We start from the raw sequence: 17,654 nt of genomic DNA, 5'->3' as shown, positions 1-17,654 counted from the left end.
ACCCTGCTCTACTTTTTTAAGAAAGCACTCCTCACCACGCAACATTCTATGTCTACATAATTCACTTATTTCTAACGAGTATTTGTATTGTCTGATATCCCCTGGCTGATTTTTTTCTTTTTGGGGGGGTTGTTTATAAGTGCTTAGAAGAGTGTCTGATATATTAATATATAAATAATATACTATTAATATACATTTTAAAATGTATCATGGAATTTCGATTGTACGAACATGAATATAAATATCCACTGAGATGGTTTACATTGTCAAAGATGAAAATCCCCTACAGGGCAGACCAGGAATCTATCTAAATTAGGAATGTCCAAACATATTCACTCTTTTCCTAGATTTCTAAACTTCTTGGCAGCATATAATGGATGCATATTTAGCCCTTTGAATTTTATCCAGTGCTTATCCTTTCTGGTCTTTATAGTCTCTGCATTTGTAAAATAGGAGGGTTGATTTATATTGCTCTCTAAAATCTCATCCTCTGACAGACTATCAATTAATGATAAGTAGGCAGGTCAGTGAAATGAGCAAAAATACTTCAGCAGAGAAATCTAAGTTTTGGTCCCAATTCTGTCCCAAAACTAGGCATGAGACCTCACATATTCTTTCCTGGCCTCAGCTTCCTTATCTATACAATGAAGGACTAGGACTAGATAATTGCTAAAATCCTCTTGAGAGCAAGCTTTTTATCCCTGCTCTGTATAAAGATAGTTGTTTTTTGAAGCTATTGCTTTTTTTTTTTAATGATGCATGAATCTCGGAGCTTGTAAAAGAATCTCAGTGCCCTTCCTGCAGGCCATCCCTTTTTGGGGACGCTTCCTGTCGTTCTTACCATCAGGGAATCCATCCCAGATTTCTAGCCGGTCATAGCGACAGAACATCCCCCCCGGAGGATTTGAGTCCGGCTCCAGGTCAAAGCTTTCAAATTCCAGGATGATCTCGGACATTTTTGGTGCAAAGATAATGTAAGTACATTCCAGGCTGTTGGGATATTTCTCAGGGAATCCCGGGGACTTTATCATCCCACTAGGTGTTGTGTAGTTCTGGGAGCATTCAGGACCTATGAGTAAAAGAGAAAAGGAACAAAGTGAAAACTCTGCTCAGATGACTTCACCAAGAAATACCTTGACCAAAGACAATACATCTTTCCCAGAAAAGCCAGCCGTTTGAATCGCTGTCCGAATCACTCAGCATTCAGCCTTTTCGTATTAGTGATAGGTACAGAAAATCAACTTCAGATGTATTGTGTTCATCCTCGTTTTCCATTTGTGTGGAGCAATTAAAAAAACTTCTGCTGTGGCAAGGGGGGAAAATCTGACAAATATAAAATCATGTGGGAACAATGAATGAGTAAGCTGCAGAAATCTCGACAGAGCCCTAGAGAAATAATTATAGCCCCTTCAAGCTTACATCTTTAAATCTTAAAGCTGACAGGCCTTTATTGGTGAAATAGAACATTTACAAAAGCGAGCGGGTGAATTCAGTGGAGGGAGTGTGGGTTTCAGATTCCTCCACCAGCGACTCAGGAACTCTGCCAGATGTGACCTATGGCTCTTTGACAAACTAAATGTGAAAGGTAATTCGCACATGTACGGAGGGTGAGTGACTCATTCCGAGTGGTGTTGACACAGGTGTGCCGGGAAAGTGTGCTGTTAGCGGTGTGATTACAGCCTGTGTCCCTGGAAGCCACCTCATATCATTGTTGACACCTCAACCTTCCCCACTCTACGGTAGTGTCTGCCACTCTACGGTAGGCCATTCTAAAATCACTCACTGTGGAGATGCTGTCAGGAAGAGTTACAAAGCACCCATGTAGGTATAGGTAGTGCATATGTTTATAGCGTATATAATTCTAATGACTGTTCAGTGTTGTAGGGCTTTGCAGACTGTCACGAGTTGCAATTTGTCATTGGCCAACGGAAGACACCTACTGCAACGTGACTTCATGGCCGTGTGAATGGCCACAATTTCAATTCATGGTATGAGGCTCCTAAAAGGACAGTATTCACTTCACAACTGAGATACGCTGACCCACGTGGGCTCCCAGGCACATCAGCTCAGCCCCACCACCACCCCTCCACTGCCGCTGCAGCTGCCATGATTTTCAAATATCTAAATTCAAAACTCTGCGTGAATCAGAGATGACTTGAACGTTTTGGATGGCAGGAGCAAACTTGGGGATGTGCGGTGGAATGATTCTTTTTCTCGGCCATTAAATGGAGGTTTTGCCCACTTTTATGACTCTTTCCTCTCTCGCTGGAATGTCCTCAAATACTTATTGACTCAGTCCTGGTTAAAAAGTTAGTAATGTGGTGTTTTGCCACATCAATTCCAGGAAAAGGGATTCTGCAATGTGCTTCATAGTTTATCATCTGCTTCTGAGTTACTCTGCTGGTTTCCAAGATGGTAGTTACTATGCCAGTTGAAGTCCTCAGGACCCAATGGAAAATATATGATATCAGGAACCTTTAGGATTTTATTTCCAAAAATGTAGGAGCAGCCATATCGGAGACACCCAATCCTGTCCCTGGAGGAAAAAATTGTTTGAGCGTATCCTTGCAAGGCAAAGCACGCAGTGTGGCTTACTGCACAGAAGAATACTTTCTCTTGAAAAACAAAAAAATGTAGTTGCCCAGGTGAGATTAAGACTTACTGAAAGTGGGGAGGAGAGAAATGATAGGAAATATAAGCATAATTTCAAAGTAGAAATGAATTTCCAAGCTTTCACCATATCCTTATCATGTAAAATACCTTTGGAAGTTTGACCAAGCTCTCTAATGAGTTTTGAGAAAACATGGGGTTTTGGAAAGCAAATTCATGGGGTAATAGAATGAGACCTGACTGAGCATCCAGGTTGGAATTCTCGCCCTCCCTTTCCACTAGCTTGCTGCATTACCTGGGGAGTGTTCTTAAACTGGTCTTCAGATTCTGGGTATAAGGAGTGGGAGCTGGGCATTAGGGTTTCAAAACCGATCCTTTCTGACTTCAAAATTTTGTAATTTCCTATTTCATTCACAAACTACCAAAATTGGCTTTAATATTTTGCTTCCTTAGTACTGAATTGGAATGGGCACCTCCTCAAAAGGCCAGTGGCTGGGAAGGGTTAAGGAATTCCATGGTGAGGACCCAGCGATGAGCAGAGGTGAGGGCTTCCTGGCCCCGTGTGAGTGGAGTGAGCAAGCTCCTGGCATGACAGCTGCACACACGAGCCCTGGGAGCTGGTGAACTTTGGGCCTTTGAAGCTGTTTGTGAGACCGAGAGAAACTTGTGTGGCTGGCAGAATGCAATGTTAGTTGTGAATGACAATAAGGACTGATAATAGTAATAAATACTCTATTTGGAATTATCATTAAATGTAAAGACTCTTATTCAACTGTCATGTAGCAAGTCACCAATTCTGCTCTCCATAACTGCCTGCCCTGAGACCCACAGAAAACTGCGACAGCTTATTCCAGCACTTGGATTTGGGCCTGGATATTCTAGGCGAAAGGGAGGGGAAGGGGGGAGTTGTAGGTGGGGAGGCTTGGATTTCCCAGAGAGAGTTCCTTAAATGAATGGGAAGAGCTTTCAGGCTAAAGGCCCCTGGTTTCAGCGTCTGAGAAGAGACACGTAGACGGGAAAGTGGGTGCCTGGGAAGGGCATTAGGGTGGCCCCAGGAAGAGCCGGACAAGGTGGAGAACTGGATCTGCTGGTCTCAGACACAGAGAGTTCTCTAGAAGTGGAGCCCCAGGGATGCAGAAATCATCCAAGCTTCCTTAGAACTGTAAGCTAGTACCTGAAAACCTGGAGGTCCATGAGGGAAAGATTAATTTTCTGGTTGTTTGAAATGAAATTTGGTATCATTCATGTGTTTTGAGAAAACTTAAAATTGCTGCATTCTCAGCTTAAAAACTTAAAAGTGCTGTATTCTCAGAAGAACATCAGTTCATGGGGTATAGAGTATCGTTAATTGGCTTTTGAGGAAAAAGTTTACGAGCCTGTATGTATCTGCATGCCCACATATACTACATTAGTTAGGTAATGACTAATTTATGAAGTATCAGTGGAGACTGTAGTATGTACAGCAATGGAAATAAAAATAAAATATGCATTCTTTGCATCTTTCAGGTGGTTCCCACATAACTGGGAAATGAAACATGTGCACATGAAGAAATTTGAAAATATTAAGGGAGAACATATTGGCAAGTGGGATATGTACATGTGTGTATGAACACTGTTGTACACAATTGTATATATGTGTGTGCTGATTTATGCACAACTTGATATAGTATAGAAAAAATACAAGCAGATTAACTAGGAGGAGGTTCCTGAGAAGAATACATTTAGAGCCAGGTTTCCAAGGAGGTAAGGGATGTAAACTGGAAGGGAGCAAGCGCTATGACATCTGAAGGCGCCTGCATGATCCAAGGTAATCGGAACAGCTATTGTCTGTGGAACTCATCTGCGGTGACAGGTGCACACTACATGTGTTTTGTGTTTTCATTTCAATGGATCTTGGGACAAGGCATATTGTTATCCATTTTCCAGATGAGGAGACAGACTCTGAACATCTACACGGTAGGCAGGGGCAGAATTAAGATGCAAATCCAGTCTACTGGACTCTAAGTGCATTATTCTGAGTTGGGGGCGAAGTCGGGGGTGCAGGCTGTGCAGCGCTGGGAGCTGAGGCTGGAGAAGTGCAGGGAGCAATTAGATGTCAAGCCTCGGCTGGGCCACTGTGGCTTGTCACACGAGGCCATAGAGACATGCTCTGGGCATTAGGACAGTGCCTTATGACTGGTAAAGCTGTGTAGAGTAAAGTAACATGGGGACAACTGCAACTGGGGGTATTGGGTGAGTACAGTGTGTATAGAAAGGAAGCTGTGACTCTGTGAGACCTTCAGGTGGAAATCTGAATGATGTACAGGCCATTTCAGTTACAGGGAGTCAAGAAGCAAGAGAACAAAACAAGACTTCAAGTCTCAAGGATGACGCTGGAAAGTAGGGTGGGATGATTGTGGTATTTCTGAGACTAACAGAGATGGAGGGAGCTGAGTTTATTTGGAAGGAAGACAGAGAATTTTTAATGTCTTAGTGCCAGAGCTCTCTCTCTTTTGAACATCTTCAATCTTTGAGAAACATTGAAAACGAAAGGCTACGAACCCCTTTCTGACACCTTTTTTTTAATATTGTGCTGCCTGTAGGCAAACTTAGATGTATAAATGCACATATATACATATGAGTATAATGTGATTCTATAACATGTCAAACAGCTTTCAACGCAGGAAATTATGTACATATATTACTATCTGTATATATGATGCCATATGTACATTATTATTCATATTAAAGGTGTTGTAAGTATGAATTTAGAGCATTTTTGAGGAATGTTCTCTCAATTTATCCACATTTATAGGGGATAGGGAGAGATTTCTTTGACATATAAAGAGGTTGTACTAATGCTCCCAGAAGTTGTTCCTAATGGCGCTTCTTTTCTCCTTTTCTTTATTCTTAGATGTTGCCAACCTAGAAGGCCTTAGACTTTTGTAATTGGTGTGGCTAGAGTTTTTCTTATCAAAGAACAAATGTGGAGGCCGGGGGAAGGGTAGCTCCATGGTGGAATTCTCATCTGACAAGCGGGAGACCCAGGTTCAATTCCTGGAGCCTGCTCATGCCGAAAAGAAAGGAAAAACCTCCTCTGGGCGGTGCAATGGTGGTTCAGTGGCAGAGTTCTCACCTGCCATGCCAGAGGCCTGGGTTCGATTCCCAGAGCCTGCCCAATGCCAAAAAAAAACCCAAAATCAAAACCAAACCAAAAAAAAAACCAAACACACATGTGCCTTCTATATCCAAGGACGATGCATTCACATCTTAAGCCTCCTCACTGGGTCTGACCCTAGAAAATAAGCATTCTTTCCCCATACAATACATACTTTCAGTCATTTCACAATGGGACTATATATATAATGAAAAGAGGAATGCACTGTCCCCAGTCTTTCTTTTCACTTTGTCTTTTGTGAGCTCAAATAAGGTAGTGAACATTGAGCCAGATTTGTTCTAAGTTGCTTACTCACCTCTCTTGAAAATTTCATAGCGAATGGAAAATCCTGCACCATGTGTCTCATAATCAGAGACAAATCTGATAAAAAGAAATGGCCCGGAAGACACGATGGGAGAAGGAGCGATCTTTCCGCAGAACTTTCCCCATAAGCGTCCGTTTGCACTGTCTCCATCGACGACTTCCACGTAGTCATACCTAGCACACGAAGGCGAAGGAAGCATTAGCTGGGTGAGAAAAGTTCTTTTAATTTCAATCATTTAGCAACCACATGCTCCAGCATAGCCTGTCAGGGACAAAAAGGGCCCATCTACATTGACCACTGCCTTACACAGAGGGAAAAAAAAATCTAGCAGAACGAAATCATTAAAATGGACTGCATCATGTCTGCCCACATCATCTGGCAACACAGAACTACTAAGAATAATGATGTCCATTATACTTGCAGACAATGTCAGTTAAAGTAACCAATTAACAAGAAAAAGAAAATCTCATGAGCACAATTCTCTACTATTAAATTGTATTCCTTTGTCTAGGGCGGTGGGGCGTCGATACATAATGCTATGCATTCTTTTCAAACTGTGAAGTTCTTTTATGAATTCAAAATGTCTCCTTGGCTGGGGCGCTCCATGAACAATACTTTGATTTCTGCGAGCGACCCTCTGAACATATGGCCACGGAATAATAAACAGATTCTTTACTATTTAACTGAATTCCGCAAACTCCAGACTTCTTAGAAAAAGACTCTCTCGGTGTCCACATCCCATCCTTAAAACACAGACCGTGTTCCCCCAAACGACTCTTGGATAATAGCACATAATTTCTCCAAAGAAAAAAGTTTATTTAAAAATAGAAAGGAACTTTGTTTGCACCCACCAGCCTGAATTATGAAAGGAATATCCTGTTTGACAAAGGAAAATGACACACTGGAAATTGTCAAAATGATGTGATGAAAAAAAAAATTCAAGCTTAATAGTGATACACTAAGGATGCAAATGATAAGTGAAGGGACAATATTACTCTAAAGATTGCACTGAGGTGACAGATACACTCAGACTTTATCCCTACAAGTGCAAAATCATCACTAACAATGAGGGTCCCCTGGAAAATAGGAAGTTTTTCATTTCTCTGGTGTGATACGTATCTTAGTATCTTGCTCTTTCCTCTCATTTATTTACCAAGTTACCTAGGAGCCAGATAATCTGATTTGACTTCCATTTTTCTTCTAGAACTGACATGACAACATTACAAGCCATTCATCTGAAACCTTTATTTTATTTCTGTGTTTAACGTGGTTCAAAAGTCCTGGGATATATTAATTTCAGGATTGGCTAAAATATAGCAGTAACATAAACAGTATTTGGCAATTTAAAAGAGATCAAAGTGGGGGAAATCTTCCTGATGACCAGTGTCATCTTAAACAATCCCTTTCCAAACTGTCCAGGGCATATTAGTAATGTTTACAGAAAGTCTCAAGAGACAATGGCAAAGATGATATCACTAGTTAGAGTGGACAGCTTAGGGCTCTTTAAATTAAAAATGACATTACCTCATCAGTTAAAATTGTGTGCCAGCTTTGTGTATATCAAGAAGAAAATAAAGCTGACATTGATGGAGCTAAGCATTAGCATATGTGAATTACTGTATTAACTGCATTTCCTCCGGTGCATCTGATGTTTCCAGTAGGAACCGCTCAGCCCGCTAGCATCTCTGTCCCTTTTCTAAACTATGGAAATGCGCAGAGGAATTGTTCATTTCTTAATACCTTGGAAGATGCTTTGCATGTTAAATGAAGGAGGAGGAGGAGGAGGGAAGTAAGAGATGAGGAGGAGGATGATGAAGGAAGCACTACATTCAAAATCCTAACTAGCCTCTTGCATTCAACCCGGGGCAGCTGAAAGAACAGTATGGCTGTATCCATGAAAGCCTCAGAAGTTGGCATTTATGTAGTAAATTCCTTTTATCTTCACTGCTCCTGGGACAGGACAGGTCTGCGGGTTTTGCCCTACACTGCCTTATCATTTCAAAGGGATTTGAACTGTTGACTGTTTTGGCTGCTGTGCATCCAGCCTTGCCATATAGGCTTTTTACTTGAATCCTGACATGGTCTGAATACTAAGTGGTCAAATCCTAGTGCATTTTGCCTTCCAGTCACAAATAAGAGGTGGGTCAGACATTCTGAAGAGCCAAGGACATTTCGGCGAGGAGACCTTTCTCGCAGGTATAATAGAACTCAGTTAATATAGTGGCGGTGATTGCAATGGGTAAAGAAGCTAGTATTTGAATTCACGTATTCTCCAATGGTAAATATTAGGCTCTCCTCTTGGCAACAGCGAAAGCTATTTTTAAAAGGGGGAGAAGGATTAGAATTCCTTCCCAGCAAGAGATAAGTCATTGCATCGTTAAGCGCCAATTTTAGGAAATTGAATTATTCAGAAGATACAATAGCTTACATTTGTAAACTGGAATGCTGCTATCATTTTAGCACTTTCCTTCAAAGTGCCATCCAATAGGGCCCCAAAGAGTATCACAAATAGCAGTTCTTGTAAATATTCAGGAGGGTGTGTGCACGCAGAGTGCAAAGGGTGGTATTGCCAAAGAAGTTAAGAAGGCAGCTTGCACCTCCCTCTGGAGTTGATACCAGTTCCACTCCGTAAGTTTCTCACTGGCAAACGTGGTGCCAAGAAGCCAGGAATGCAGCTGGTGTGCCAGCCTCCGTCTCTGGAGACTCAATGTGTCACCACAGCAACGCACCCAGCCTGCATTGGCCCGAGGCCTAGGATACTGAGTTTGCAAATTTCCATCCCCCAGCCTGCTGCGCATCCTGAGGTAACTGCTGCCAGTGGGGCCGACGCTGCATTTCCGGAGATGTCAAGAGTCCCCTAGCAGCGAGAGCAGAGGCAGGCAAAGGGGAGCGCCAAGGCACTTGTTCGACTCCTCGTGTAGCGGAGAGTGTGTGGGGGTGGGGGGAATCACATCTAGAGGAATCTGATTCTTGCAAGTGGGAGGTGACACCTACTCCAGGTGACAAGGTGGCTGGGTCGGTGGAGCTGGGCCTCTCTCCTTGCCCACAGGGAGATAAAGGTCCTTCCCGTGCCTCGCCTTCCCCATTTATAATCCTGGGAATTTAAATGCAATGTGGGTTTGAAAAAATATTCAGAGGACAACCAAGCTCGACTCCAATGTCTTTTCTTAAATCTTGTACCTTCATGCTTTCCCTTTCTGCACCAATAATGGGAAAGTGGGTATACATTTCCTGGGAAGTAATGCACAGATAGCTCACTACCTAACCCTTTTGCAATTAAAATGGTTTTGTTTTTAGGGAGTAATATGTTTGTACTGCTCTTTTTACCCACATCCTTGGCTTTAGAATCTGAGCTTCTTAAGCTAAAGAGCCATGTCTTTTATATCACAAGACATCTTGCTTACCTATTCCCCAGGCCTCACCCCACCTAAGGTATATGTGGGTGGTGAAAACATGTTGAATCCTTAAACTCATCACGAGTTAGGTTCCCCATAAGAGTTATAAAAGAATAAAGAGTTCCTTCTAAAGGATTCTTGAGAGGAATTCTTTTGGTTTTGGAAAGTCTGAATTATGGTTTTAGGAAAATGGCCAAGTAGAGGGAAAGTGATGGGAAAATGAGAAATGCATCCAGTCACTAAAGAGAGGCTTTATAGGTATGCAATGCAGAATAGAGGAATCACGTACTTTACTTAAGTCAGGTTTTCTCCCGTGAGTACAAATGGCCCCTGACTCTCTATGGTGGAACTGTTAATGGAAAGAAAGTTAATCCCTTGCAGAGTAGTTGTCTGATAGCTTGAGCTACTGTTCCACCCCCTTAAGGCTTCTGGATATTCTTGCATTATTAGGAAGGGGGATTTTACCTGGTGGCGTCTTTTTAATCTCTTTCCAGGAGGCTCTACCCCCACGTGCATAAAATACATTAATAATGGAGAAACATGATACCTGACATCATAAACCAGAGTGAGAAATTATACTGGCTAACATAATTTTCGCCTGTAAAAATGTGTTTCTTTGGAACTTTGGTTTATTTTGCACAAGGCATTCATAGCTATTCCAACTGAACAACCTGTAAATGATTAGTCTGCTCCTGTCCAAGAATTATCTTACATATCCCCCAAAAGAGAACAGATTTTTCCCCCCAAAGTCTTAGAAAGAAGATTTGGAAATAAAAATATGCAATGATGGTGCTAGAAGGATTAGTCTGCATCTGTGTTTCTGGGTTATTTTACATGAGATGCACCCTCATACACTTCTGGCTTGTTTTCAGTGTTCTAACCAAGATGTACGAAAAGCTTTACAATGTTCATAGCTTCTCATTTAGTAATTGCACTTTTGTTTTTTTTAGGAACCTATTCTAAGGGAATACTCTGCAATAAAGTTAAACCTTTTTGTGTGTGAAAAGTATGGCCTGGAGATCTGTTTATAATAATCAAAAAAGAAGGTAATAAGGAAGAAAGGAAGGAAGTGAGAAAGAATGGTTAAGGAAATTGGGTACATTTATGCAGTGGAATATTATATAGCCATCAAAAATCATGTTCAGCAAAAAATGTTTCTATAAATTAGGAAAAATGCTTAAGATAGAAGAAGTAAAAAATCAGAATATAAAACTCTATAGAGTATATTCTCAATTCTTATGCATATGCAGAAAAGGAATCAGAAAGAAATATGCCAAGCTGTTAATAGTGGTTATCTCTGGGTAGTAAGATTAGGTTATTTATTCATGTCTGTATTTTTGAAAAGTTGTACAGTGTTTCTTTATAATCAGATAAAAATTATTTTGTAAAGCATTAACTAACATATATAAGATCATATATATAAACTATATTTCATAAAACCTGGTTTATATATATTAGCAAATCAATATCGGTTTGCCTAAGATACAATTTTTTTAAATATTGGTAGAAAATACTATGTTTTATTTGGAAGCAAATCAAAAGCTTTGCTTTTATGTTTTTTAAATATTAAAAAATCAATGAGTCTCTGAGTTTTTTTAGTGCTAGAAAATTAAAATAAAATGGATTTGCTCTCATACTTTCTGAAATGCTGGCAGTGATATATGTACACAGTAATTTCCAGGTTCCAAACAGCGTGCTATCTGTCACATGTGCTATTTAGCTTTTATAGGAGGTGGTGATTGGGCAGCATCGTTCTAGAAAAGGGAAGCAGGGGGTGAAAGACACACACCAGGTAATTTGCAGCCTCTCAATGTTGCCTGCTTTTGCACATTTGATTCCAATAACTGTCCTTGTTACTCCTCTTTATAATTTTTTTCACTGGGATGGCTGACCGTGGGTTTGGCCTTAATTTTTTAGGTTGTTCTCTTTTTCAATTGTTTGTTGTTGCTAGAAAAGTGCCGCTCAACTGACATCGCACTGATTTTTCTTTAACTGTGTTCTTTGGGTTGGGCAAATAAACGCATTGGCATGTGCAAGGGTATGGGTAGACGTGAGTGTGCATGTGTGATCATGTGTGTGAGGTTCTGTGCGAGAGAGAGCGACAGAGAGAGCTTGGGCTGAGGAGTTCTCACGCTGCAGTGTTGCCCAGTGCATGGGCCTAGTGCTTGGGCTGGGCCGGGCCTCGAGCTCTGGCTGGGGGTTCAGGGACCCCGTGTCTAGCACCCAGGCCTGCCCTGGGCCACGGGGAGTAGGGAGGAAATGAGGTGGACACTGCAGGGGTGCTGACCAGTGTTGCGGACACTTTGTCTTCTTCCTGGTGGCAGCATCCTGGGCCTGATCTGGGGTGGGGAGGCAGGGCAGAGCCTATTCATGGAGAATCCCCCTCCCCACGATGAGAGAGGGGCAAGGGCAGCCCCCCGGCCACTGCCAGGGCTGAGCCAGCAGGGTGCGCCCCTCCAGCAGCTGAAGAGCCCCACATTCAGACCGGGTAGTGGGCCCAAGCGTGGGGTACTGCCAGAGAATCCCAAGGACCCCTGCAGGGCACCAAAGAAGCCAACTCCCAGCCTGTGGGCAAACGGCAAATTTCAATGAAACCCATTTGAAAGCTGTAAAAAATTATAAAATTTGCACTATTAAGAGAATATTGCTCTATCAGGTTGCCATATACCCCTTAAAATTTGTTTCCAAACTTTATTTATTTATATAAAGTTATATATTTATACTCTACTATAGTATAATATACACTATAATTACTATGACTACTATATACTATACTATAATATATAGTATAGTATACTAAATTATATATAGTATAATGCTAATTTATATAATATATAATATAAATTTATATTTACATAAATACATATATATGTGTGTATATATATATATATATATATATATATATATATATATGTATTTCCTATATACATTCTGTGTGATTAGCAGGGTTGTAAGATATGGACCTTGGGTCTGGGGCTCAATTTTACTTGTTAAAACATTTTTTAAAACTCAGTTTTTCTGACTGCTGTTTTAGTAGTCTCTTTAATACCCCCCCGTGCTATCACTTCTGATGGGTAAGATTCCTAGTTCTAAACTTGTAATATGTTTATGTTGTCTTTGCACCAAGCAGTATGCTATGGACACTGTCAGGGTGTGTGATGCCATTTTCTCCCTGGGGGCAACTATCAAGGACCGATGGTATGCCCATTCGAGTAGGGGAATGATTATTTTGGTAGCGTTTCTGTTTTCCCACCATTGTGTTCCCTCACTAACTTTATCACCCATACTGAGGGGCTGAAGTTTTTGCTGCCTGCATAGCTTCCAAATGAGCACATATTCCAAAGTGCAGGGATTATGCCTGCAGCTTGTGGGGCTCTTGCAGTACAGCATGATGTTCAAGAGACCAGAGCAATTTGCTAAGAGGCTGCTGAATGCACTTCGCCAAACCATCTCTCTGCAACTAACCCATTGATTGTAAATGGCACACAAACTCCTCGCCACTACTGGAGCAATTTTTTTTTTCCAAAGCTTTTGTCTTTTGTTATGTCATCCTCCTCCTCAAAGGCCCAAACTGTGTAACCCTTATGATTGTCCACAGACTTCCGGATAATTCTCTTCCAGAGAATCCTAAAACCATATGATCAATCCATCTACCATCTTTCCCAGAATGTGGGTCCTCTTGATTGAGTCTAGTGAGGTGTCCATATATGGTATTCAAATTACCAAGACCCAAATGATCAGAATACAGTAAAATTCACCAAGCTAATATCAGACACTAAACACGTCATCTTTAAGCTTTTGTAATGCCTCAGGGTCATAATAACAAATATCAGTAATTTTATTGCAGTTATAGAAAATTAATGATTAATAGGCTAGATAATCACATGTTGGGAAGAGTTTACAGTCCCAGGAAGGTATTATAAAAGTGACAAAGTAAATATTAAAGAAAAGGGTTTTACTGGAGTTGAATAAAAAGAGATATTAAAAGGCTTTCACTGTGTAAAGGAGACCTGATTGCACCGGGGAACTGAGTGCTGCAATGGGACATGGCTGGTCAGGACCAATAAGGCAGGAGAGAAACTGAGATGATAAACATCCAGCAGGGATACACAATGTCAGTTTCCTATTGCTGCATTACAAATTATCCCAAAGTTAGTGGCTTAAAACAACACAAATTTATTAGCTCATGGTTCTAAAGGTCAGAAATTCTGGCCGGGCTGGGTTCTCTGTTCAAGGGGTCACAAGACTGAAATAGAGGTGTCGATGGGGCTTCTTTGTCATTTTGATCTTAGTATCAACGTGGCAGAGTTCATTTCCTTGAAGATGCAGGACTGTAGCACTCATTTCCTGGAGGATTGTCGGCTGAGGGCTACTCACGAAACCTAGAAGCCACCTGAATTCCTTGCCACATGGCTCTTTGCAGCTTCAAAACTAGCAAAAGAGAATCTCCCTTGCATCAAATTCTTCTCACACTTCTATTGCACCTCTGGTAGGGACTCTCCTGCTTAGGTCAGGCTCATCCAGATAATCTTCCTTTCTTGAGGTGAACTGATTTGGGACCTTAATTAAATCTGCAAAATCCTCTTTCAGCAGCACCTTGATTTGTGTTTGATTAAGTGGAAAGAAGAGTTTGTATACCAGGGGATGGGAATCTTCAGGACCATCTTAGAATTCTGTCTACTTCCCAGACCAAGCTCTGGTGGAAGAGATGGAGGATGAGGTGGGAGTAGGTATTGAGAGCAGGAGGTGTCATCCACTTACATCACCTGACAGAGCCAAGAGTGGAAGGATCCAGGTTCAGGGTTTCCTGGGCAGCATTGGGAAACTGAATCAATGGTGGATGGGTTTGGGAGCCCTGAGTCCCAGGGCATGACTCACACAGAAAAGGAAGGCACGGTCAGGAGGAACACATACTCCCCCGACTAAAGCAAAAACCAGAAAATCCAAGACTGTTCAACACCTAGAGATAGGAAAATGAAAATGGCTTAATTCAAAAATAAATATACAAGAGAATTCAAGATATATGGGGTAGAGTAATGGTGAAAGTATATAACCTCGATGTAAAATGTTTGGAGTCTCCATTTCTTATTTTGGAGGATTTCAAATCATAATTAAGGCTTATCACCACGGAAAATAAAACACCTATGCATGGGAAAATAGTTGTTTGATTTAACTCAATGGTGCATTTTAAATGGAAGGGAAAGAGAGCCTCCTTCAAAACAATGATGGTTCAGAAGAGATGGAGTTTTCCAGTGTTAGACATGCAAAGTTCAGTATTTATAGAAAATTCACATGCCTTTAATTACTTTCAGTTTGGTTCCCAAGCAAAACTGTGCCATCTGGAAGATATTAACATCATTTACAACTTGTTCACCTCCCTATTTCATAGAACATTTTTACTTCTTGCCAACTTTCCACTGTTCTCCAGGAAAAAAAAAAGAACAGCTTTTATGGATTGTCTCAAGATAGGTTTATATAGCATGTCAAACCATCAGGAAGTGACAGTGGGACCACTGTACATGGTGACTTCCTTCTCATTTACTTTAAATCCTTACATATTTAAGCTTCTTTCTTTTGTCTTTAAAACATACTTTTTCTTCTCTCTGCTTCTCTCCCCTCTTCTTTCCAAAAGGGATAGCTCAGTTTTGTTTTGTTTGTTTTAAATTAAAGTTAACTGAGTCTCTTTTAACATGGTCCAGTGGAAAGAGAGTTGAAGATGTAAGATCTGGGTTCTAGTCCCTGCTTTTTACCTTGGGGGATATTTCCATGCCTTTGATCAAAAAGATGTATTCTCTATCAAGAAAGTTCACCATCTCTTGACAGCCCACAAAGCATCAAAGGGAACAGAGGGAAGGAGGTAGCATCTGTCTGATGATCCATTAGCCAGAACGGGACAAGGGTGACCAGAGCCATTTCATCTTCACACCCTTTACCTCTGACCACCTGGGTGCCTTTGGTAGGTTATTAGTAACCCCTGTGAGCCTCAGTTGCTTCAACAGAAACAGACTAGGTGATAATTAACTCTAAGTATAATAGAGAGAATTAAGTGAAATAACATACGCAATGGCCGTTGTAGGAGCTTGAGCGTACCTTCCTAATTGAGTTTGGAATGCAGGGAGATGGAAAAAGTCAGATATGTAGAAAACTAAACCAAGTAAGGACTTGACTTGTTTTTCAGAATGGGCACTAGCCAGCTCTCAGCTCTAGTCCAGGTACTACGGGCATTGAGCCATCGTCTCTCCCAGGGCCATCTATCAGTCAGAAGACAACGACTGTCAGAATACAGCTGTAACTGTATTCTGAAAAATACTCTTTAGAATGACAGCAGGTCGTGCCCCAGAACTAAGGGCCAAAATCAACCAATTAAGGCAATTTTCAGTAATGAAAAGAAAAGTAATTTATGTATAACATGGTATTTTTTAAAAAAATCACTAAATCCGTTAAGTGTTTCCATTGATGTACCCTACTGATTTAATGATCTGCAGTTGGTTTAGTGCTATTAGCAAGCAGTGCTGAATTTGCTCAAAAAGCCCCCTTACTTGGCCTGGTGGAAGCACTGGGGTGCAACTTCCAATTCTGAGAAGGCGCCGTCTGCCTTACAGCATCATGGCACCCTAATCCTCAAGTTTCCTTTTTAATTCTTTGGAAAATAGAAATAGAACAATAATTATCTTTTAGATTACAGACCCTAATGTACTCATTTTAAGAATTAAAAAAAAAAACCCTCCTGGTTAATTAGTAATTATTCCATGGGGACGTAGGTATTTTGCTAATCAGAGCTGCAGAAAATAAAGTTGGCAAATACTTGTGGTTTAAAGATTCCTCCTCCCCCCCAGTAATTACAGGAAAATATTTTCTTCATCAAGTAGGTGAGATTATTTATGCTGGAATAGGGCAGTCCCTTATACTGAAACAGTCACTAATTTTTCTGAAAAAATGGAAAGCAAAAAAAAACGAAGCCAGTGATCATCGATTAGATGTCTCTTCCTTTTAGTGACACCAGTGGTTAAAAAGAAAAAAAAAACGGTTGGCTCAATTCCAGAATGGGCAGTGGCACAAATCCCAGGCAAAAATTGTGCTATTTTGTTCAGTTGCGCTTTAGGGTTTTCTTCAAGTTCAAATGACAAAGCTAACCACAAGTGAGAAACATGAATCTTTTAGATATGGGACTAATGTTTTCCTGATACTAGAATGAAATACACATGACAAAAATAGATAGTATCATAGTGAGATTTCCCTTTTCCTTGATCCCTGACGTTTATTGAAAGCAACATGCTGTTTGCTGCAAGTCACCTTAAGCGTCTGATGTGTTTACACGCGGACTATTTGTTCTTTGCCCTGTTTTGGCATTATTTGGCAGGTCACTGGAAGTCTTACTACCCTTGGCATATGTTTTGTAACCAAAATCAATTTGTAACGCAGTGAATTTATATCACCTGGGATGCAAAATACTTCAGTGTCAACTAGAGCTGTTTCTATGTGACAGCACACAAGCCAGTTGAAAGACAAGCTATAGGGAGAATCGTTGGGGATCTGGACTAACCGCTCGTTTACACGAGTTGATTTTCACTGACTTGCCTTACAGACTGAGTAATTGGCTGAGGTAGTGCAAGCCATTTACTATCTCTGTATTAGGGACAAGCTCATGGAGAGAAGAAAGGGTTTTAATGACCTAGGTGGCCTCATGATTTACACGTACTTTAAGGAGTAAGTATGTGTTTAGAAGGAAGGTAAGCAGTGGCTGTAAACATCAGTGGTAGCCTAAAAGCAGAAGCACCTTGTTAGCTAAGTTTAACCATATGACCAATAAAAAGCCGGCACAGAGGAAAGGACTCTGTGGTCAGAGCATGGGTTTCACTCAACCGTGAGGACCCACAGCCCCCATTCCACCATCTAAAGACTCCCCAGTCCCAAGGTATCTTTATGGGAAGCTTAACAGAGAGGAAAAGGAAATACGGTCAAGTTAGCAAAAATAAAATGTAGGATAAAGCGAACATTTCCAAAGGCACTCTTCTCCTAAGTACACTGTAAGCTGGAGGAAGGTCTGAAAAGATCCCCTTGATGATACTGAAGACTCAGCTGTAAAAACAAGACAGGTAAGCAAAGGAGAAGAAATGTTGTGTTTTACCTTCCTTCTTTTGACTAATTATTCCATAAGGGAAGAGGATTTTATTTTCACTCAAAACCA

The 17,654-nt window shown here is 41.0% G+C and overlaps 1 protein-coding gene across 3 annotated transcripts in view; it reads right to left on the bottom strand.

The window, feature by feature from the left end:
* Nucleotides 1-17,654, bottom strand: part of NRP1 (neuropilin 1) — a 154,409-nt gene that overhangs the window by 92,836 nt on the left and 43,919 nt on the right. For all 3 annotated transcript variants that reach the window (XM_077152119.1, XM_077152117.1, XM_077152118.1), the window contains exons 3-4: nt 6,063-6,244; nt 842-1,069 (exon numbers count right to left, since the gene is read on the bottom strand). In XM_077152119.1, coding sequence (XP_077008234.1) covers nt 842-1,069; nt 6,063-6,244 — 410 coding nt within the window. The remainder of the gene's footprint in view (nt 1-841; nt 1,070-6,062; nt 6,245-17,654) is intronic.

This window comes from Tamandua tetradactyla, chromosome 1, assembly GCF_023851605.1.
Source record: "Tamandua tetradactyla isolate mTamTet1 chromosome 1, mTamTet1.pri, whole genome shotgun sequence".
In the NCBI taxonomy this organism is placed as follows: Eukaryota; Metazoa; Chordata; class Mammalia; order Pilosa; family Myrmecophagidae; genus Tamandua; species Tamandua tetradactyla.
This window is presented reverse-complemented; position numbering and strand designations above follow the sequence as displayed.